The 25,017-nt window shown below is 39.3% G+C and overlaps 1 protein-coding gene across 4 annotated transcripts in view; it reads right to left on the bottom strand.

The window, feature by feature from the left end:
• KCNT2 (potassium sodium-activated channel subfamily T member 2) overlaps positions 1 to 25,017 on the bottom strand; it is a 289,822-nt gene that overhangs the window by 101,939 nt on the left and 162,866 nt on the right. For 2 of the 4 annotated variants that reach the window (XM_075067853.1, XM_075067855.1), the window contains exons 15-17: positions 20,714 to 20,822; positions 6,663 to 6,719; positions 1,771 to 1,920 (exon numbers count right to left, since the gene is read on the bottom strand). In XM_075067853.1, the coding sequence (XP_074923954.1) occupies positions 1,771 to 1,920; positions 6,663 to 6,719; positions 20,714 to 20,822 (316 nt within the window). The remainder of the gene's footprint in view (positions 1 to 1,770; positions 1,921 to 6,662; positions 6,720 to 20,713; positions 20,823 to 25,017) is intronic. The other 2 variants (XM_075067854.1, XM_075067856.1) reach the window with 1 other exon arrangement.

Raw genomic sequence — 25,017 nt, 5'->3', positions numbered from 1 at the left:
TGACAACTCTGTTACATGAAGCAGAAACATGGCATTTAAAAACAACTGAGGAAAGGATACTAAACACTTTTCACTGTGAAAAGTTATGGCATATTCTTAACATCCATTGCTTGGATTTTGTCACAAATGAGGAGATACTTAAGATACTGGCAGGTTGCAACCTTGCACCAGTTGAGAACAAGATGACTGCAATGATGGGGTCATGAAGAGGAATGTACACTGTTATAGAAGACTTATCGAGCTGAGGTTGAAAGGAATAGAGCACCATGCTGACCCCAAATGAAGTTGAAAGATGGAATTTTGAGGGATTTAAGAAACTTAAAACCTCCCACAATGCCTCTTGATAAAGGAAGAAAATTTGCAAGGGTCCATTCAAGATGGAAGCCCACTCTGTGCACTGCCATAGATACATTGTAGCCATATGAATTTTGCTCATGTTTCATCAATGTCATAACTATAAAGGGAAGGGAACAGCCCTCCTGTGTACAATACTATAAAATCTCTCATGGCCAGAGACACCAAAATCCTTTTACCTGTAAAGGGTTAAGAAGCTCAGGAAACCTGGCTGACACCTGACCCAAAGGACCAATAAGGGGACAAGGTACTTTCAAATCTTGGTGGGGGGAAGTCTTTTGTTTGTGCTCTTTGTTTTTGGGGGTTGTTCACTCTTGGGACTAAGAGGGACCAGACATCAATCCAGGCTCTCCAAATCTTTCTGAACCAGTATCTCATATTTCAAACTTGTAAGTAACAGCCAGGCAAGGTGTGTTAGTCTTATTTTTGTTTTCTCAACTTGTAAATGTTCCTTTTTGCTGTGAGGATTTTACCTCTGTTTTCTGTAACTTTGAACCTAAGTCTAGAGGGGGATCCTCTGGGCTATATGAATCTGATTACCCTGTAAAGTATTTTCCATTCTGATTTTACAGAGATAATTTTTACCTTTCTTTCTTTAATTAAAAGCTTTCTTTTTAAGAACCTGATTGGTTTTTCCTTGTTTTAAGATCCAAGGGGATTGGATCTGAACTCCCCAGGAACTGGTGGGGGAAAGGAAGGGAGATGGTTAAATTTTCCTTGTGTTAAGATCCAAGGGGTTGGATCAGTGTTCACCAGGAACTTGGTGAAGAAGTCTCTCAAGGCTATCCAGGAAGGGGAAGATTTTGGGGGGGAAAGAGGGTGTTCCAGACAGTGAGAAATCTGGATGGTGGCAGCGAACCCAGATGTAAGCTGGTAGTTAAGCTTAGAAGTGTTTATGCAGGTCCCCACATCTGTACCCTAAAGTTCAGAATGGGGGAGGAACCTTGACAATCAAATATAAACTTAGCCTTTGACAGATGTGAAAGATCCAGTCCCTACAGAGAAAATATTTTAAGCATTCTTTAGATTCTATCCAGGAAAAAAGCCTTTAAGTTGTATCTGCTAGGGAAAGGATGTATTGAATGTTTAATTTCGATAACTCCATATCAAGATGTTGATCTCCTGACTGTGATATCCATTCTTGATATCTGCCTAGATAGAACTAATCTCCTTTTGCCTTAAGGCTAGCCTGGTACATATAGACCAAAAATGGTTTTCTTTTGACATTCAAAGCTGGCAGGAGAAGACACAAGTCCAAGAAAGATCACAAGGGTCAGCAGCTATTTAAAACCAGAAGCAAAAGCAATACATAAGGTGGCAGTGACAACACAGAACAATGCAGTACAATATTTACTCTATGGACTCAACATACATTAAGATTCATCTGAATTTATAATCCTCTAATAATAAACGTACTTTTTATGTGCATGGAAAGAAGCATATGTAAAGCTCTTTCCCTCATATTCAGCAAAAAACGTACTGTCCTCCAGATTAATGTGATACACTTCATTACCAGAGCATCGGCCGTACATTTTCTGCCACTGTTCTGGTGATTGTTGACCCTCCCTGAAACACACAGATAATGAGAATAATTTTAAACATTGATGTAAAAAGATCTAATTAATCATAACAGTATCTAATGGCAATAGTTTCTACAGATGTCTATTAGAAAGGCCCCACGAGCTAAACTGAAAGAAATATTTGCTTAGTAGCAGGAATGAGTAGATATTAATTACGTGAATTAGGAAGCATTCACTGTTCTAAAGTAATGGGTGTATTAAAAGTATCTCTACATTTTCTTGATAGCGAAGAGCAGAGACAACGTGAATTTCAAGTAATCCAGTCATAGTAAGTACATTAATTGCTATTTCTATACTATTTCTATTAATACAAAAGAGCTGGAAATGGATTCTCATTAAAGATTATTTAGAAAATTTCAAAAGAACAAGTGATGTGAGGTTCAGGTAACTGGGTAAGCAAATGTGTGTCAATCTGGCTATGGGCAAAATACCCTATTTGCATTTTTGTTTTTACTATGTTCAGGGTTTTTAGCCTAATCCTGGATAGGGCTATTTAGTTACATGTTTATTCCTTCTTTGTGCTTCATTCTGACTCTCCAGTTCAGAATACGCCACTTGTTTACTGTGGCTGCTTGTGCCCACCTGAAGCCACAATGGACATGTGCTCAGTCATCCATCTGTGCAATTGTAGGATTAGGTTCTATGGCTTTAAACTTGCCATGACATCAATGTACACAGACCCTGTGCCCATGTGGAACTCCACTGACTTAAGACCATATGGAGCCCCATTAATGGTTCCCATTGCATGGAACCTTTTTCAGGATCAGGGTCATGGAAATCAGAATATAAATAATTTATCTTGAGGAGCTGAGATCAAAATCCAGCCTAAAGCACGTTGCTGGGGACTGAACAACTTTTTTACCAACAAATATTTTTGCCTTTCTTTCTGAATGTTATACTTATTTCCAAAACCTAATGTACACATTTTTTCTTTTCATGAAGAATTTTGTAAATATGTATGATTTTGAACCATTTCGAAAAACAAAACTATACGATTGATATTTCATACAGATTTGTGAAGACAAAAATAGAGTAAATAAAAACAAAAAAGTAAAAAGATAAACCATCTGCATATAATTCAATATTCCAATAAACTGAATGAGTTTATCAATAATTTACTTCATTCAGGGACTATGCATTTCTCAATGAATGTCTGTTTCACCTTGTTGCAGTGTTTAAAAGCATATTAACCATTTCAGTTTCTCAGATGAAATATTCATGACATTGTAGTTAAATGCATGTTATGCAGCAGTAGCAATCATAAAAAAATATTGAGTAATTATTAACCTGCCCAGCAGCACACAGTGGATTTTTTTTTTTTTGGATTTTATATGTAAACTGTGAAATTTGGACACATTTTAAAAAGTTAAGGAACAGTACCTGATTAGAGGTGTTCACATACATTATCTTCTGGTTATATAGTGGAACAAAATTCTTTAGGTTCCGTTGCAAAGTTGGTACTCTCATCAATATGTATCTCTGATGGACCTTGGTCTACTCTTCCTACTTCCATAGCTTTCTAAGTCCATGTCTACACTTACTGGTAAACCAACACTGCTGCGATCAATGCAGCGGTGTTGATTTAGCAGGTCTGGTGAAGACCTGCTAAGTCGATGGCATGGTGCTCTCCCATCGACACAGAACAGTGTAGGTTAACTTAATGCAGTCTCCAAGCTATGTCGACTTAAGTTATGTTATTCACATAACTGAAGTAGTGTAAATTAGGTCGATTTTACCATCAGGGTGTAGACAAGGCCTAATTGTTCCTCTAATCTTCTGTGCCCATCAACCTCCTTTGACTTGACAGTCTCTTGGTCTTCACAATGTCCCTCTATACCACTTCAAATATCCCTTCAAACATTCACAAGGCTCTTTCTAAATCTTCCAAACCCCATGGCTTGCTTCCAGATGTAGTATCTCTGAAGCTAAAGAAGTAATGTTATTGTCATGAATTTAAACAGGATTATTTATTGAGGTCACTGAACACAAGCAGAACCTGTAGCATACTCTATCCCTCCCCCCACACACACTAACACACCATACCACACCATACAAATTAAATGCACCCTGTGCTGCCTGGCATCACTTCAGCATGTCTCCCTAGTCATGACCTGAGTTATGGAAGAGAGTGATTATTACACTACATTAGATCCCTGTCTGAGACTTACCAAGCCCTCCCTGTTCTAAACTCATCTTATGACCCTTGCACTCCCTTTTATTCTACCTCTTTCTCCCAACCTGGAATTTATTCTGGTCTCTAAAGGTATTTCCACACTTTGCCTTTGTTTGCAGTAGAGTAACTTTTTTATATTGCCCTACAGCATTGGGAACACCCTTGATAGTTTTATAAAACAAATGTTTGTGCTTTCCTTTGTATATGAAATAACCAAGCAGATGAAGACAGTTAAAGTGCATTTACTATTTTATTAGATGTTAGAGATATTATAAATAATTATTCTATTATTCCAATTTTTTTCTTGGTGCTGGAGGAGAAGCCCTACCATGCCACCACTTGTAGGGCAAAACCTGTTTATTTTTCAGCACAGTCAACAAATATGCATTTAATAATCAGACTTATATGTACGAAACTTTATACTACATCTTTTAATAATTGTTATCTTTCAAGGTTTAAAATGGACTAAATCATCAGGTGAAGTAATGCAAATACTTGTATATATGGGAGGGGTTTAAAGTGGAAGGAAATTGAATGTTTATGGTTTATCAAATTTTAAATTTTGAGAAGTTTTGGGAGAAAGAAGAGTGATTGATAGGTGATTCAATGGAAGCCATTTGGAGACTAGTGGCAAATATTTTATTTTCATAATAAGAACAAGGTTGTCAGTATTTGCAGTATAGCTGACTTGTTGGTCCCTTTTGATATCCCAAAATTAAGCTACCAGCTGGTGATCTAGCATGCAAGAGATTATGGGCACTACAACTGCTGATTTGATGATACCTTCCCACTCCCACCCAATGATGGTGTACAAGATGCAGGTAGTATGACCAGCTACTGTATATTAACATCACCGAATGTTCTAACAGCTGGGGATTGGGAATTGAGGATTCTGGGCAAAAAGTGAGTAGAGCTAAGTTGCTTGAGGCATCTTTTAACACTCACTGATATGACATACTGAGCATGAAACATGTGAAAACAACAAATATGAGAGCAATTAAGGCTTAACACATAATTTGGGAGGTTGCAATTAGAAGTTTTGAATGTTAGTCTGAAAATTGTAGCCTCTATGTATAAATTGACCTGTTCCAACTGGGAATAATATCTCAATCCACCTGGATGGAACCACATTCTGATAGGATATGTCTATACTAGAACTGTGAGCATGCCTCCCAGCCCAGACAGACTTATGCTAACTTGAGCTAACCATGGAGACATTCCAGCACAGGTTTTGGTTTAGGCGGTCAGGTGATCTTGGATTTGGGCAGCTAGTCTGTGCTGCCCTCTATGCTGCAGTATCCATACTACTATATTTGGTGTGTTAGCTTGAGTAGAGCTACCATAAGTCTGGTTACCTGGGTTGGGAGGCTGTCTCTTAGGGTATGTCTTCACTAGCAGGGCTTTAATGTGGCTGCGTAGTCACAACACCAGTGCTAGGAGAGAGGGGAGTAGTTATCAGCATTGAGGACCACAGCTTAGAGTGACCAGACAGCAAATGTGAAAAATCGGAAGGGGGTGAAGGGTAATAGGATCCTATATAAGAAAAAGACCTCAAAATGGGGACTTGTCCCTATAAAATCAGGACATCTGGTCACCCTCACACACCTCCCAGTGCTGGTGCATGGTCTACACTGCCACTTTACAGTGCAGAAACTTGCAGCGCTCGAGGTGTGTTTTGTTTCACACCCCTGAGCGAGAAAGTTGCAGCACTGTACAGTGGCAGTATAGACAAGGCCTTAGTGATGTGGTTTTGACCATGGTGATTTTTTAAAGTATACTATTACTAGGACCCACATCCCCAGTACAAGAAACCAACTTAGGTCCCAACTCCCACTCTAGATCTTCCTCTAGACAAGAAAGAACAAGAATCTTTCTGTAAAATGTTAACAAGATTATAGTACCCTAGGCTACTGTTGTTTCTGCTCAGGTACAAACATCACGAGGCTTTGCCTGCTGTTCTTTGCATGATTGTGACCTTTCCACATTGATCCAGTCAATTAAAACTTAATCTAATTCATGCTAAATGTTTCTATTACAGCTAATCAACGAATGCATGCCTTTAGGACAGGTAACAATAATCAGTTTTTATTTGCTGTCTTGCCTTATTTCAAATCTTTTTAGAAAATCCATGTCACTGCCAATCTTTTTATTGATTTTTATTTCTGATCTAAAATATTTTTGGTCTTCTTTCCTGCATTCATGCTCTGTGGAGCACAATCTCAAAGACACGTAATAATGCATTTATTAAGTTATTAAAATGTTTCTTATTCCATTAGCAATCCCTTCCCCTACTGCATACATGATATCTCTTCATAGTCAGATGTTTTTGCATTATAAGTGAGGGGTTATTTTCAGATGTAAGTTTTTTTTAAAATAATGTAATGCTAAACTATTATAAAATAAGTATAGAAAATAACTTATTCATTTTATCACACTGTTACTAATAGACAAAGTATCATGAAATAGTAGAATAACAAAGCTAGAAAAGTAATTCTAAAACAAAATAGTGCCATATTTTTACTTTTTTTTTGTCCCCCTAAAATAAAATGTTTCACCTGGTTAAAGTCTGCTTGGTTCCAGTTAGATGTCTAAAAGCTTCCCAAGGTGCTGTTCTGCAAAGATCACATGAAGTTCATAAATTCAGAAATGCTATTATCTTTCAACATGTTTGTTCTATAACAAGTTCTAGTAGCAGATTGTATTTATTACTAGGCTAGAAATCTATAAAGATGGTCAGGTTTTTTTAATCTGGTACAAAATAAGGTTTCTAGTTTTCAAAAAAAACCATGCTCAACTTTACTCATTTGAGTATTCTCATTTAATACAATGAGGTTACTCACATCTCACATGCTTAAATCTAATATGCTCATATAGAGGCCCAATGCAATTCACACTGATGTCAATGGAAAGACTCCCATTAACTTCAATGGTAGTTTGATCTGATTCCATATTGTTTAGAAAACTTTGTAGAGAAATCAGAAATGAAGATGAGTTTCATTTACATATACAGTATGGATGTTTAAAACCTATAATATATATATAATATATTTTCCTGTGCAAACATTATTACTAAGCTAGTGCAATACAACACTCATTTTGCTGTATGCTTTTGCTACCTATGCATTTAATTTTTTGTAGACTTATTATAATCAGGATTGTCAAACTAGTTTTATTCATAAGAGGTGTCAAACTATTTAATATTCATAGCAAAATTAATCATTTTCTTTCTGTTCACAATCCAATTTTGGTATGTACAAGGATGCGTGTTAAAGCTGTTCACCAGATAGTTTGATAGACAGTTTGGACTAAATTATTTTCGTCTCTGGGTTGATCATGAACTGTTTGGATTCAGCTGTTCCCTAAGCGTTATCCCTGGCTGTGTAAGTGGTCACATGGGTCACCTGGAGTGAAATCCTAGCTCTGAAGTTAATGGGAGCTTTGATATGAAATTCAGTGAAGCCAAGATTTCACCCATGGTATTGTTTCTGTTCCCTGACCTAAATGAATGAGACTTTTTAAACAAATGGAGAATGACCAATAGCAAATCAAACATACTTTTGTCAATGAATTAATCTTTGTTTGCATGCAAATATGGTATTAAGAAAGAGCAGCCTTACATGGTGATAATAAAGGTAATTATTTGAATTTGTACACGGTCAAAATGAAAAGCAGAATGTAATTTGAAAGATGCTTAAAAATGATGTTTCAGGATTTGACCAGCTCCATTATTTATTGAATCTAAACACAAAATAAATTGCTGTTCATGCTCTTTCTTGATCTTACTTGAAGTATTTCTGAGAAGTCTTCCTTGTATTATGGCTATATTCTGCTTTTTTCTTTTCCCTCACCCCCAAGCGTTACTGGGTTAACAACGGGATGAAACTGACCACTTGACCTTTGTATTGGGGCTGTTTGCCCTGTCTGTTAGTGGAACATCAGAGAGAGGCTGTGCTTCAGCCCAGGTTAGACAAGTGCAGAGGGCAGCAGTGTGGACAGAACTGGGAAGGGGTACATCTTTATATGGATCAAATGTAAGAGACATGTAAGTTTCTTTTTTGGCTACTGCTCTAACACATATTTAGTGCCTCACTTCCTCATCCCACTTCTTCATTCCCAATCTTCCCACCCCTCCATGCACACACCTTTCACTTGAACAGTCTTATTATTGGGTTTTATGCAGGTGAAGTTAATTTCAGCAAATTTGCCTAGAGTCTAAACTGAAGTCACCAAACTTGTATTATTTGTGACCTGTCAGACATGGGCCTTCTATGAGCCTAATAGTGGATTTATTATTCAGGAAAACTTCCTATTGGCTTTAACTGGATAGGCTTCAAAAGTATGACTGCTCAAGCCTATTGCATATTGCAGATCGTTACATGATATAGCTCTCTATCCATTTCAGTAATTCTGGGGATTTAAACTCCAATATAATAAAGTTTATTTTTGGGGCTGTGGTAATAACACAATATTGAAACAGGAACCAGCTGCACAGGAAAAAGCTCATTTGACTATCAACGCTCAAACAAAGCTTACCTTTTTAAATGGCTTGGAATGAAAGACAATTTGATAAAGAAAACAGTGCAAATTTTAGAAATATAAGAAACTCGGCCACAAGAGTATCTTCCCTCCATTTTCTGTTGCATCTATTGATATTTGGCTTAGAGCAAAACATATTTTGAAGTATTTTATGCAAAAAATATAATTTTCACTGGCTTTTTGTTATTTACACTAATTTGTTCAAATAAAAACTGAATCACTTCTAGTCTATTTACAATTCAAGATATTGTAATTATTACCAGTCATTTTTGCCATTATCAAATTTAACCAACCATCCAAAAAAGGCAAACTCCTAAGAGTACATTGAATTCTATGTTAAGCAATTTCATAAAATTTGGCAGTCCAATAGTTACCTCTAGATGGAGCTAAAAAAAACAACCAATTCTTGTAAACAGAGGCTTGCTATTGTAGGGAAGACAATGAAGCACAGTTACTTTACTAATACTAAGGTGCAACTCAATGAAAGTTTTTAATAGAGCTGTCAATTAAACACAGTTAACTCAAGTGATTAACTCAAAAAAAAATCCATGATTAAAAGAATCACGATTAATTGCAATATTAATCATACCATTAAACAAGAGAATACCAATTGAAATTTATTACATATTTTTGATGTTTTTCTAAGGGCTTTGGAGCTGTGCTCCAGCTCCGCTCCAGCTCTAGGCAAAAACCTGAAGCTCCCCCAGAGCTGCTCTGTGCTTCAGCTCTGGGCTCCGCTCCAAAGCCCTGTTTTTTTTTTTTACATTTTCATATATATCTTGTATTCTGTGTCATTGAAATCAAAGAGTATATTTTGATTACAAATATTTGCACTGTAAAAATGATAAACAGAAGAAATAGTATTTTTCAGTTCACCACATACAAGTACTGTAGTGCCATCTCTTTTTCCTGAAAGTGCAAATCACAAATCTAGATTTTTTTTATTGTTACTTAACTACCTTCAAAAACAAAACAATGTAAAACTTCAGAGTCTACAAGTCCACTCAGTCGCTAAGACAAACAAGTTTGTTTACATTTACAGGAGATAAATGCTGCCTCTTCTTATTTACAGTGTCAGCAGAAAGTGAGAACAGGAATTTGCATGGCACTTTTACAGCCAGCATTGCAAGATATTTACGTTCCAGATATGCTATACATTCGTATGACCCTTCATGCTTCAGCCACCAATCCAGAGGACATGCTTCCATGCTGATGACATTCATTTAAAAATAATGCCTTAATGAAATTTGTGGCTGAACTCGTTGGGAGCCAATTGTATGCCCCCTGCTGTGTTTTACCTGCATTCTGCCATATATTTCATGTTATGGCAGATTCAGATGATGACCAAGCACATGTTGTTCATTTTAAGAACCCTTTCACTGCAGATTTGACAAAACACAAAGGAGGTACCAATGTGAGATTTCTAAAGATAGCTATACCACTTGACCCAAAGTTTAAGAATCTGAAGTGCCTTCCAAAATCTGAGAGGACGAGGTATGGAACATGCTTTCAGAAGTCTTAAAAGAGCAACACTCCGATGCAGAAACTACATAACCCGAATCACGAAAAAATAAAATCAAACTTCTGCTGGTGGCATCTGACTCAGACAATGAAAATGAACATGTGTTAGTCTGCATTGCTTTGGATTGTTATCAAGCAGAACCCATCATCAGCATGGACACGTCCCCTGGAATGGTGATTGAAGCATGAAGGGACATATGAATCTTTAATGCATCTGGCATGTAAATATCTTGTGATGCTGGCTACAGCAGTGCCATAAGAATGCCTGTTCTCATTTTCAGGTGACATTGTAAAAAAGAAGCAGGCAGCATTATCTCCTGCAAATGTAAATTTATTGCAAATGTAAGCTTATTTGTCTGAGCAATTGGCTGAACAAGAAGTAGGCCTGAGTGGTCTTGAAACTCTACAATTTTACATTGTTTCATTTTTAATGCAATTTTTTGTACATAATTCTATATTTGTAAGTTTAACTTTCAGGATAAAGAGACTGCACTACAGTACTTGTATTAGGTGAATTGAAAAATACTATTTCTTTTGTCTTTTTACAGTGCAAACACTTGTAATTAAAAATAAATATAAAGTGAGCACTGTAAACTTTATACTATGTGTTGTAATTGAAACAAATATATTTGAAAATACAGAAAACATCCAAAAATATTTAAATAAATGGTATTCTATTATAGTTTAACAGTTTGATTAAGTACTCAATTAATCTTTTTAATCTCACCACAGTTTTTAGGAATGTAATGAAGGGCATGATTTGAAAAGGAAAGGCTCATATAGAAGACAATTTTAAAGAGTCCTTTTTACAAAAACCATAGTTGACTAAGTTGACAACATAGTTACAAAAACTTTGTTGACTAAGGAAAATTTCTATGTTCAGGCTTTTATTTATATCTAACTGTGATCACTTATTTTTAATAGATGAGCAAATTATTTATTAATGCCAAATCATAACACCACCTTCAGTGTATGATTTTTATGTAAAGGTGAAATGAATATTCAATGAATTGACACAAATTGGGACCTCCACACTGAATATGAAACTAATTTATGATGGAAAACCCAGAAAAAAGGGATTATTTTACTATGATTAAATATTGCCCCACTTTAATTATAATATATTTTGGTGCTTGTTACACTTTATATACAATTTAGAATATTGCATTCAGTATCTCATACATAAAAGCTATGTTAAGAGAACATTATTAAGTTTGAAAAGTTAACACACTCAAAATATATAAAATGCCAGAAAACTATGGTTGCCTATGCCACTTTTTCAGCCACATTTTCTTGTAAGTATAAATTATCACACCATCTTCAATTAGATGATCACATACTCTTTGTAAAGCAGGACCCACAGTTTCTTCAGTGCATAGAATGGATCTGCTCTAGTGATTGAATCAGGGATGGGTAGTAAAGGAGGCTGTTGTCTGCATTTCTGAATTTTAGAGCTACACCTCTACTCCAATATAACATGGTCGTGGGGAGCCAAAAATCCCTACCGTTTTATAGGTGAAACGCCGTTATATTGGGGAAGCGCTGGCAGGACTGCAGCAGTGATTTAAAGAGCCCAGAGCTTCGGCCACGGGGAGCCCCAGGCCCTTTAAATTGCCAATGGAGCCCCGCTGCTATCACGCTATATGCGAACCCGTGTTATATTGGGTCGCATTATAGCAGGGTAGAGGTGTATTAGATTTGCAACCTTATTGTTTTTTTAATATAGGGAGTGAGTATGTGTTTGATATATACAGTTTGAATGTTCTTTTCTAAATGAAACCAGTACAAACCAAATATTACAATTATTAGGAGCTAGCGAATAGGGGACCACAAACAGGGGAGTTTGAGAGGGGAAGAATGTGATCCCCGTGCCGAATGAACAAGGTGCGAGTCCTAACTTTCGGATGAGTGAGTTTGTTTGGCTGTTTTGTGTGTTTCTTTCTCTTTTCAGGTTATTTCAGTTACTGGAGCAGTTGAAATTGCGTGTCTGGGGACTGTCTGGGACTTTGTTTCCTGGATCATCCTTGATCATCTTTGATCAGCCTCAATTAGCCTTGTGATCACCCTCCCACTGTGTGATTAACGAGGGGGTAGAGCTGAGCTAGGAGAGAAGGCCTTAAAAGCCAGAGGATAAGTGACCAAGAGGAGCTAGTGAACAGGGGAGTTTGAGAGGGAGTTTGTAGGAGGAAGTTGTAATATAGTCGCTATGGTTAGGACAGGCCACATCGCCAGTGCCAATGCTGCTCCTGTCTCCTCGACCTGTGCCTGTATCCAGACAGACAGCCTAACCATGGATGTCTCTACCCAGATCCTTAGGTGGCTTTGCAGAGACTGTGGCCTGCATTTCCCATCCTCAAAGTCAGGCTGGTGGGACCATCCAGTGTGAAGCATGCCTGCTGGTGGAATCTCTCAGGAAGCAGGTGGGAGAGCTACAGGAGGAGGTGGCAAGGCTGAGGAGCATCAGTGCCCATGAGGAATTCTTCAAGAGTATTCACATGGAGACATCTGAGGCTGAGGAAGCTATACAGCTACAGAGGATTGCTGTCACACCACCAAGGGAGGAGGATATGCCTCTGTCACAGGGAGGACACTGGCAGCCGGTTACTTCTGGCAGCAGGTAGTGCTCCATTTCTACTCTCAACTCACCCACCACTGTGTTTGAAAACCAATATGCTGTCCTAGCAACAAGCAATGAGAAATCATCCCCAGAGGAGGAGGAGAAGCCACGTGCCTCCAGGGCTGGGAGGATTGTAACCACCACTCCCAGGAGGAAATGTAGGGTAGTGGTGGTTGGTGACTCTCTTCTGAGGGGAATAGAAGCACCCACCTATCATCCTGACATGGCAGCATGGGAGTTATGCTGCCTGCCAGGGGCCCGTATCTGAGACATTACGGAGGGATTGTTGAGGATCATCTGGCCCTCTGATTACTACCTCATGCTACTCATCCATGTGGACACTAATGATCCTGTGAGGTATGACCCTTAGCAGATCAGAACTGAGTACAAGGCTTTGAGAATAAGGGTGAAGGAGTTGGGAGTGCAGGTGGTGGTCTCTTAGATGCTTTCAGTCATGGGTAGGGGCCTAGGCAAAGACAGATGCATCCTGGAGGTGAATGCCTGGCTGCGAAGATGGTGTTGCCAGAAGGGCTTTGGCTTCCTTGACCACGGGATGCTGTTCCAGGAAGGACTGCTAAGAAGAGATAGGGTCCACCTATCGAGGAATGGGAAGAACGTATCTGGATACAGACTGGCTAACCTAGTGAGGAGGGCTTTAAACTAAGTTCAAATGGGGGAAGTGACCAAAGCCCCCAGGTAAGTCAAGAACATGGAGACCTGGGAGAAGGTTTGGAATTTGGGGGGAGCATGGGCTGTTATAAAGGCTTGGGCAGGGATAAAGGAGAGACAAGACAGAACTGGGGGATGGGGGGATGAAAACAGTATCTTTAATGTCTGTATACTAATGCAAGAAGTATGGGGAATAAGTAGGAAGAACTCGAAATGCTGCTAAATAAACACAACTATGACACAGTTGGCGTCACAGAGACCGGGTGGGATAATATATGACGAGAATATTGGTATAGAAGAGTACAGCTTGCTCAAGAAGGACCGTCAGGAGAAAAAAAGGGAGGAGGTGTTGCCTTATCTATTAAAAATGTATACACTTAAATTGAGATGGAAATAGGAGATAGATTTGTTGAAAGTATCTGAGTAAGGATAAAAGGGATAAAAAAAACAAGGGTGATGTCATGGAAGGGGTCTACTATAGAACACATAACCAGAAAAAAGAGGTGGCTGTGGCTTTTTTTAAACAGCTAACAAAATCACCCAAAGCACAGGATTTGGTGGTGATGGGGGATTTCAACTACCCAGACATCTATTGGGAAAATAACACAGCAAGGCACAGATTGTTCAATAACTTCTTGGAATGTATTGGAGACAATTTTTTATTTCAGAAAGTGGAGACAGCTACCCAGTGAAGAAGTTGGTCTAGATTTGATTTTGTCAAGTAGGAAGGAATCGGTTGAGAATTTGGAAGTGGAAGGCAGCTTGGGTGAAAGTGATCATGAAATGGTAAAGTTCATGATTCCAAGGAATGGTAGGAGGGAGAACAACAAAATAAATGCAATGGATTTCAGGAAGGTAGACTTTTTAGCAAACTTAGGGAGTTGGTATGTAAGATCCCATAGGAAGCAAAGGAAAAAAAATAGACAATTGGAAGTTTTTCAACGAGTCATTATTAAGTGCACATGAGCAAACTGTCCAACTGCATAGGAAAGATAGGAAGTATGGCAAGAGACCACCAGGGCTTAACCAGGAGAGCTAATGTAGTGAATGTTAGTGAAAATGAGGTAGGATCAGAAGAGGCTAAAATAGGGAAATAACAAGTTAAAAATTACTTGGACAAATTAGATGACTTCAAGTCCCCAGGGCCTGATGAAATGCATCCTAGAATACTCAAGGAGCTGACTGAGAAGATATCTGAGACATTAGTGATTATCTTTGAGAAGTCATGGAAGAGGGGAGAGATCCCAGAATACTGGAAAAAGGCAACTATAATTCCCTTTTTTATAGATGGGCACAAGGACAACCCAGGAAATTACAGACCAGTCATCTAAACTTCTGTTCCTGGAAAGATAATGGAGCAAATAATTAAACAATGAATTTGCAAAGATCTAGAAGATAAGGTGATAAGTCATAGTCAGCATGGATTTGTTAAAAACAAATGGTGTCAAACCAATCTGATAGCTTTCTTTGACAGGGTAACAAGCCTTCTGGATGGGGGAAAATGGTAGACGTGGTATATCTTGACTTTAGTAAAGCTTTTGATACTGTCTCTCGCAGCCTTCTCTTAAACTAGGGAAATGCAACCTAGATGGAGCTATAATAAGGTGGGTGAAAAACTGGCTGTAAAACAGTTCCCAAAGAGACTAGTTATCAGTGGTTCACAGTTGTGCTGGAAGGGCATAATGAGTAGGGACCTGCAGGGATCAGTTCTGCATCTGGTTCTGTTCAATATCTTCATCAATGATTTAGATAATGGCACACAGAGTACGCTTATAAAGTTTGTGTATGATACCAAGCTGGGAGGGGTTGCAAGTGTTATGGAGGATAGGATTAAAATTCAAAATGATCTGGACAAACTGGAGAAATGGTCTGAAGTAAATAGGATGAAATTCAATAAGAACAAATGCAAAATACTCCATTTAGGAAGGAACAATCAGTTGCACACAAGATAATGGGAAATGACTGCCTAAGAAGGAGTACTGCGGAAAGTGATCTGGGGATCAAAGTGGACCATAAGCTAAATATGATTCAACAGTGTAACATTGCTGCAAAGAAAGCAAACCTCATTCTGGGATGTATTAGCAGGAGTGTTATAAGCAAGACACGAGAAGTAATTCTGCTTTACTCCACTCTGATTAGGCCTCAACTGAAATATTATGTCCAGTTCTGGGCAGCACATTCAGGAAAGATGCGGACAAATTGGAGAGAGGTTGGACATTAGGAAAAACTTCCTGTCAGGGTGGTTAAGCTCTGGAATAAATTGCCTAGGAAGCTTGTGGAACCTCCATCATTGGAGATTTTTAAGAACAGATTAGACAAACACCTGTCAGGAATGGGCTAGATAATTAGTTCTGCCATGAGTGCAGGGGACTGGACTAGATGACCTCTTGAGGTCCCTACCAGTTCCATAATTCTATGCTTAAAGTGGAGAATTTTTTTTAAAGCAAACTGATAAAACATAAATTCCATAATATTGAACCACATCAGTCCTCAGTAGGCTTGGAACCTTTAAATCCACTACACAGACCTCTGCTAGTTGAGCTAATGGAGAAACTGGTAGCAATGTCAAATTGTCAAACCCTATGTAGTCAGCAATACAGAAGGATGGGACTCTTTGCCAATGGGTTTCACAGATACTCACTGACACCATTCTGTCAAGACTCAGGGTTCTTGGAGTCCATTCCAGGCTATGGAGGGGAGTGTCCTCTAGTGGACACAAACTCTTCTGTTCTGCCACACACACCCTAATTCCACGCCTTGTGCTCCATCCCTTCTAAACTGTCCCTCTCTGTCCTGTCTTTTCCCCACCCCAGTTCCTTCTCATAGTCTCATTCTCCACTTCTCATCCCCATCTCCTTGCCCAGCGAGTTCCAGTTTCTCCATCTTCCTTCTTCCACTCCCAGTTCTAGTTTCCCTCCCTAGGCTTCTCATCCAATCTGTCTCCCTCTGCTTGATCTTTGTCCTTGTTTAATCTCTCCCTGGGACCTTGTCCCAGCTTCTGTGCTCAGACATTTCCAGTTCTCAATCCGCACCCAAGCTCCTTATCAGACTGGTTCTGTCTCCTGCCCTCTGTCCTGTCCCCCACCCATTGGTTTCCAGTTTGTCTCCTTGTTCAATCAATGCCCAACCAAGACTAGCCTCCCCTCACCCTCTCAGCTCCAAGTCCCAGTTCCCACACCCAAGCAGTTCCAGCCTTCACTCTCTCCCTTCTCCGGGCTCTCAGTCTGTTTCTCCTCCTACCTAGCTCAGTCCTAACTTCTCCCAGTCCCTTTGACAAGCCAGACCTAATCTCTCTTCTCTGCCTCAGTCCTACTCTCACCAGACTGCTTTTTCCAAACTACTCCTTTATTTTCTTCCTGTCCCACAGTCTGGCTTTTTTCCCCCTCTATTCAAATTAGATGGCTTCCTCTTTCATGTTGTCCACGTGCCAGCAGAGGTGTCATGGAAAGCACAAGAGAGACAAGTTCCCTACTCTCAGTTCTGGTGGATGGTCCCACCCCAACCCAGAGCATCTGGATGTAGTCATTACTGGAAAAGTCCTTCTGAGCTCCTGTAGCCCTGGACGGCCTCATGCTCAGTTGCTCTCTGAGGATGGTGAATGCACAGACGAGGCACAGGTGGAAGCAATGAGGGAATGAGGCATACTTGGTTGCCCAGTGACAATGGAAATGACACATGCACAACTAGGTCACTTTGAGGGACTGAATGTGGCTGGAACATGCTGAGGTGAGGACAGAATTTTCTGAGATTTTAGTAGTTAAACTCTAAGAAAGCTCTACTGAAGATAATGTGTATGCCCTCTTTTAAGGCTTATAACTTGGCCAAATTTGGGTGGATTTTCCCAAGGATGGAAAAAGGCATGTCACTGACACAAAGGCTTGCCCCAGCCAAATGTTAAGTCCCTGCTCGCGTGGGGGTGGTCCATTTTTTTGGGGGGGGGATCTCTCAAGACAATGTAACATGGGTTAAAAAAATGTATTTTCCCCTAGCATGCGTCTTGGAAATACCTGTACCATTTTGGCTGAAGTTAAAAAATCAACCTGAAGCAGACACCAACTATGGAAGTTTCAGTCAGAATGGCTAAAATTTGTAAAATTATAAAGAATTGAAAACAGGGTCTTATGGTGGGACATATGGGCCAACCTTATCAGCCCCATCTATAATTATGGGCTTGTAATAGTGAGACTATAGTTCAGGTTGTCAGAACTTTCTATTATACAGGGTCTATACCGTAGTGTGTCTCATTCTCAGAACCATTTTTTTTTTTTAACAACCATGCCATGGAGAATTTAAACCAAATTTAAGACGCTCATTAACTTGTGTGTGGAATAGTCTCCAATATGGATTTTGTAGTGTTGATATTTTTAGTAATTTTGGTCCAACTGGAACATTGGGAGGGATTGTTGTTGTTTTGAGGGGAGCGGGTTGTGTCCTCCCCCAGCAGTGCACATTTGCTGCCACCTGAGCAATAACATTGTGACATCAGCGATAATCAACCACACATCACTCCTTCCTGTTTATTCGCATTCTTGTGTGGTGGTGGTGGTGATGTTGGGGGGGGCAGGGGTCACTGTGACTGCCTGTGATAAGTGATTTCCCTCAGACCACCATGATGTCATTACAAAGAAGAGTGCAGCTCCTCCTGAGAATGAGAGCAGACTGGGTTTGGATAAGCTTCTGGTTTGCTCTAGTGGGCTTCTACTGCGTAAATTACACAGTTTCTTTTTCAAAAAGGATTACATGAAAATAAGATACAAGGAGCTGCAATTTTGTCCTCCCTGTTGTTTATCTGCATCTTACAAATTGTGGGCTGTGGCTTTTGGAATATTTACCTTTTTAAAAAGGTGGGAAATTTATAGCTGAGTCCCACCTCAGTTCTTTGTTACACAGTTAGAAAAATGTCATTTAGAAACTGTAGTAAAACTTGAATAGTTTAATTTCATTATGTTCAATGTATCGACTTCATTGGGCTTTGGATCAATTAGTAACATTTAACTTTTCTTGTCCTTTATATTTTTTTAAAAAATTGGCAAAATTTCACAGAAGAAATAGTATGTCAAAGTGCTCGTGTAAAATTTTTCGATGGAACAGTTTTTTGTCAAAATTGAAATGGTTCCTCGGGAATGTGTCTATTTCGATTAAATTTGTTTGACGGAAAAGAGGTGAAGTGAATTGTTTTGACTTTCTCATTTCAATAAGGTAAAAACATTTCATTTTGGCTTTTTATAAAATCTTTTCACAGCTAGTTTCTCATGACTTTCTGCATGTTTTCTATATTGAGGATGCAAAATATCACTAGCAATTACTAATGTGAGTAGAAATTTCCTTCTTCCCAATAATCAGCACTGACAATTTTCAAAGTGAAGAACCAGACCATAAATCGGTTATTTTAACATCGCTCCTTACAACAATTACTTCAGGGAGCTATCCAAAAATAGCCGGAATTCTCACATTCTGTCATTAACTTTAACTTTATATCATGGTATAGAAGAAAAATCAATGTGGAAAACATTACTTTGTATAAATGGAGAACCGGACTGAGTTGGAAATGTAATGCCAAAAGCCCTGAAGTGCCACAGAGGAAAAAGAATCTTTGTGTGTTAATTAGCTGGTGAAGAACCCTCTGTGCCATCTGTTAAAAATGCTGCTACTTCTTCTTGTACATAGGACATTGAAGTGTTTTGGTTTCTTTAAGCCGCTGAATTCTGTGTATGCAAGCAACCAAAGTTAGGAGAATGAAGCAAATATATTCTTCACGGTTCTTGGGAGGCATGCAAGCTATTTCATTGTGTTCTTATTAGCAGATTCTAGCACCGAAGACTCAACTAAAATCTTTACACTTGCTGTTCTCAGAAGCTAAAGTTCTTGCAGTAAATGTGGTATTCTGAATCCTAAGCACAGGGGAATACTCCAGATGCCTTGCTAAAGGTTAAATGCCACTGTGTGGTAAATATCAAGATTTTGCGGGTGCCCATGACAGCTTCATGAAATATGTTTATAGTAAAATCCTAAATTTCCTGGTAATACAAGCATTCACCTGTCTAGCTGTGTACTGGGATTTACTCTCTAACTTGCCTTTCTGCTGGTACTGTTTTCTCACAAGAATGCCTTAGTATTTTAAAAATTAGCTATGAAAAGAAATCACACAGAGTGTTATGTCCTTATTATGATATGCAAGTCCGCTGACATTTTCAAGGAGCCCAAAGGGATCATGGTGACTCTTACTGGGAATTCATCTTTTCAGCTCTTATGAAAATTAATGGGCACTACCTCCATTTAAACAGTTAGGGGCAGATCCTTAGCTGGTTTAAACGGAAGTAGCTCTATTGAAGTCAATAAAACTAAAATGATTATACCAGCTGATGCTCTGGCCCTCAGAGCTAGACAGTGTGAAAGCATAATGGATATTTTTCACTTGGACCTCCACATTCGGACTGAGCGCAATGGAAGTCCTTGGACTTGGAATCCAGGGACTGCACAAATTCAGTACCAGAACTGGCCCTCATCTGTGCAAAGTGGAAATAGTAGTGCTATGGCCCCATTCCTTGCAGTAGCCATCAGGGAGGCAGAAGGGAACAGATGCTGTCCAGGATGGGCACAATTTTCCTCATTATCCAAAATTTTGAGAGGCATTTTGCTGGCTTGAATCACTGGTTTTAATTTTCGAAAGTAGCTATTGATTTTGGATGCCTCCATTTATTGGGCCCACTTTTTAGAACAGATTTGATCTGATTTTTTTGAAAGAGCATCCACATGTCACATTGACCACAGTTGGAGTCATTGGTGTCTTTCACCTCTGAAAATCAGATACTTGGTGAATAAAGTTGTGATCACAAAAATAAAGGCCACTTTGGAAAAATCTAGGCCACAAACCCTCCCACAGCTCTGACTGGGCTTCTGTGAGTCACTGATGCAGTGTAATCCTGCACTGTTTCTAATGGGGGGTTGTGGCTATATTCCACCAGCCACCCCTTAACTTGTAACTCTGTTTCCTTCTTAAAAATATAAGCACTGGGGACTAAATCCTGCAGGACTTATTGTCAGAAAGAGTATAATTGCACTCAGTAAGCAGGATTTCAATGTATATTTACCAAAACTACACTGTGGGGGAAACATTCACTATTTCCCGACATCTGTAATGTAATATAAATAGTCATTGAATTCAGTGAGGTTGAACAGTAGTGTCTTGGGATAGACTCTTCCCTTGTGTTCCAAAGTAGCTCTGATATCAATCTTGTTTTTTTTAAAGGGTGGTATACTTACTGTCCTCTAGAGGTATGAACCAGCAGGGTGATTAGCGTAGAAGTAGCTGGGCAGATACAGTTTAAAGCTAGCATAGCATATTTGAACTCCTCTTCGCATACAACATGATCTGTATAAAAGATGACACAACGCAGGATTAGTGCTTTATAAATAGAAAGACTTTAGTTTGGGCTGGACTGTCATTTTACAATATTCCCCAAACAAGCGGCAGAACTGAGTTGCTGTGCTCCAGGAATATCCTGAGAATCAGATTGTGACAGAGAGACCCTCCTACCCCAACCCCTCCCACACACCCCATGGCTCTAGGGAGAAAGTAAACTGTGTCAGGCATATCCCTTGTGCAGCACGTGTCATGTACTTGGGGAAAGCTAGCCTGTCCTGCCACTTGTCTTGCTGAGGCTAAACTTTTTATTTTTAGTGTAGTAGATCAAACAGAGAAAGTGGAAGTATGTATCCTTGAGCTGGAAATAACACCCCCAGCTTGAAATGTAGATATGCCATAGTGGGCTGCTGCAGCGAAACTGCCTGGCAACATGTGTGAAATATCACCCCAAAACTGGTAGATGACATCTAGGGTAGAAGTAGACATTTTCTATCAAACCTGTAGTGAATTGGACAAGGGTTTCTCAAATTACAACAAACTAAAACCAGAGCTCAAAAAGTCATACTGTGTTTGACATTCTCTGGCGTGAAGAAAGAAAAGAAGCAAGGAGGAGATTACAAGTAATTTACTGGATCGAATCGACCTATACTCCAAGACCATGGTGGAGTGCTTTCCAGAACTGGAGTTGCTGTGAAGGGAAAAGAATAAGGAGAGCACTCTGAGATGTCACTTTAACATTTCTACTTTAATAATGAGGGTCTAAGAAAGAATAAGTACTGAAGGCTATTGTGACTTAATTAAACTCTTTGTAAACTTAGACGTTTGAAGAGTTTTCGAAAGATAAATACACAAGTGGGGTTTTCAAAGCTCGCTTGAATATAGCATGCTGTGGTAAAAGAAAAAAATCTGAGTCATTGTCCTCCTTCTTGCTCAACAGCCATTAAAGTACTTTATCTCAAAACCTTGAAAGTGAAGAAAGAGAGGAGTATGTCTTTACACATGAAGTGCACTCTAGTTGTGGAACAGTTCTGCTGTTTTCCTTATGGTGTATCTCAGACACAGCATCATAAGTTACAAAATTATTTCCTCCTGATAGAAAGCTGAAACCAAAATATCTCTATTACATATAAGATACTACAAAAGGGTGAAAAGTCTCAACTTGGTTACTTCGACACTGTCAACTTGACTCTTCTGAAAGAGATAAATTTAAAATTATTACTGTTTCGGATAGCATAGCTTTTAAATAATATGTCCTGATTTTAAAAACGAATAATTTTTCTATTCTCCTTTTGACATATCTATGTAAAGGAAACACTGACTAACAAAGGCCAGATTCTGCAGACATTTGGGCACATGGTTGACTTTATGCATGTGAACTCAATGAGAGGACTCGTATGTGGAAAGGTAAGCACATGCCTATGTTTTTGCATAAATCAGAGAATGGCTGACTATTAAAGAGAGAGTGAAACTGACAATACACAAAGTGCTGTCAAATGTAGAGATACTGAAAGAAATTAAAATATTTTCCCCAATAACTTCTTCCAGTCATAGAAAACTTGTGTGCTACTTGTAAGTATAGTAGATATAAAGCTTTTAGAAAGATATGAGATTTTGTTTTTTCAAGTTGATCATGTGCTTTTAATGAACCTGAAAAAAACACCATTTGGATTCAAAACTAAAGGTTTTGCTAAGAGCGTGCAGGGCAAGACAGGGTCTACAGTTCAGATAGGATATATTGAAGTTCATGAAAATGATTCAGTAACATGACAGAGGATTATGGAAAGGAATATTGACTTCCTGACACTGAGCAAGTGAATACTAGCTCCTACATTTTCAGACTTGAATAGGACTTTGCTACACAAGTTCCACTGACCTAAATGCTTTGTCAAGCTTCCTATTTATGAAGATGCTATTGCACAGCATCAAATATTTTTTAAAATAAAAAAAGAAAAAAACTATAAAATGTCCGATAATTTCATACTCTGTGCTTTGAAGCATGCATCGGGGCAATGAGCATTGTGACCTGATAATGTATAAAAGGGAAATGAGGATTAGTGGAATACAAATATAAAGTAAATAATATTCAGTCTCAAAGTAGCGCTATATCCTTTAGCATATGTTTTTTATAGGGTGTAAAAAAAGAGAGAGCTGGCAGTTTTTTGATAATGTTGCTTGAGAAAATTGGAAAAAACAGACTGATGCTAAAGATCATCAATCATTCTTGTTCTAAAGTTTTGTGTAGTGAATATTCTCCTGTGGTTAAAGCAGCGGACGGGGAATCATGACTCTCTATACTATTCACAGCCCTGCCACTGACTAACAGTGACCTTGGATAAGGCACTTAAGCTTTCTGTGCCTCTATGCATTAGTAAAATAGGGATGATAACCACCTACCTACTTCATAAGAGTGTTTTTGAAGTTTCACAAATTCTTATTTATAAAGTAATTTGAGAACAAGAGATGAAAGATTATACCGAAGTATAATTACTGTCATTAGCACCATTATTCTCATTCATTGTTCATAATTTCTCATTTCCAAACTACATAATAAAACATCACTACTCTACTCCTCATCAATTTGATAAAAGAAACTAAAATGTTATGTAAAAACATGCACTTGTACAGAGCAACACTAAACTTTGGACTCTTGGATATAGGGTCTGAATCTAATATATTCTGATATAAAGCAGTGCCTCAGTCTAAAACAATCCCACATGTGGTTAAGTGCAAATACTCAGGATTTATTCCAGTAATATGTGTTTTAAAGAGTCTAATGTGGACCCTTTTTTGCCATTTGCAGTTCATTTATGGAAATGATGCGTAGCATGGTGGGGCAGGGTGGACTAGGTCTGGAGGCCCCCAGCTGGAGGCCTCACTACCCTTCCCCAAAATAGAGCAGAGAGAAGTGCTCCAGGCAGCCTAGAATGGCTACAGAGGAGCAGCCAATCAGAAGGGCTGCTGGAGCAACCACTAAGGGGCCGGAAGGGCCAGATAAAAAGCAAGGAGCAGAGCCTTTGGTTGCTGGGTGGAGCTCGATGAGGAGGCACGGGGTGCTTGGCTGGCTAGATGAGCAGCAGGACCATTGAATGGTCAGTGCAGGCAGGCAGAGCATGGGAGACTGACCACAGAACATGGCTAGACCAGATGAGGGTACCAAGATAGGCCGTGCTTATCTGGTTGCAGACTGAGCTCTGGGAGGGCTGCTGAAGAGGATGCCAGCTGAGGGTACTGAGATTGACCCCAGGTGAGTGGTTGAAAAAGGCAGTGCGTCTGGGAACAAACCTAAGAGCTACAGCCCCATACTGGGGCCATGATAAGAACCCAGAAAGGAGGGACAGTGTATGCAGCTCTGTAGGAGGGCTGATTTGCTGAAGACCCACCGAGAGAACCATCAGCTGGGGGGTGCTTGAGAGAGGTGGGTGCCACTCTGATGTAAGACCAAAACAACAAAAGCAGGCTCACCCTCAACCAACAGTAGTGGGCTGCCTGCAAGAGGTAGGGGCTTTCCCTGGAAAATAACTGTTTGCAGGCATAGCCACCAGAGAAAGGGGGCACTTGTGAGAGGTGGGTACCAATCCCATTACACATAATATAAAGATTGTTACACTAAAATACTTTCACGTGTTGTGGAGAAATGTGGGAGGAGTTGTGGGAAGATTTAAAGTTGTTTGAAAAATCTGCTGTCTTTAGTAGGAATGGCAGCATTATTTAGACTAACTTCCTTGTGGTCCTCCCTGTCCTCTCTTAGTTGAATCTATGCTTCTTGCATTCCTCTCTTCAGCTCCCCCTTTTCGGTGCTAAACAATCTGTTTTATTTATTATCAGAATAACTCTGAATTATGCAAATACTCTTTTCCCTCTAGCTGTTTGGAACATGAGGATATGGACTGTAATTTCAAGCTTGTCTTGCTATTCCACATGGATAGGGAAAAACTGGGTTTAATAATACATTCACCTTATTAGAGAGACAAACTATTTTTCTTTATGCTTCTGGGCTAGATTATGTCTGGCCCATGGTGTGACTGCGCTGTGGGGGGAAGGAGAAGGACTCTTCTCCCTTGTGAGGCCTGTGCCAAGGGTTAGGCAGAATTGCAGTCTCTGTACTCTGGGAAGCACAGGTATTGCAGCCTGGAGGAATAGGGAGGAATAGCCTGGATGAGAAGTCCAAAGCTGAACTTCCATCCTGCAGGAAATCCTGATA

The sequence above is a fragment of the Chelonoidis abingdonii genome, chromosome 7 (assembly GCF_003597395.2).
Source record: "Chelonoidis abingdonii isolate Lonesome George chromosome 7, CheloAbing_2.0, whole genome shotgun sequence".
Taxonomy (NCBI): Eukaryota; Metazoa; Chordata; order Testudines; family Testudinidae; genus Chelonoidis; species Chelonoidis abingdonii.
The sequence above is the reverse complement of the archived record's forward strand: the minus strand, read 5'-3'. Positions and strand labels throughout refer to the sequence as shown.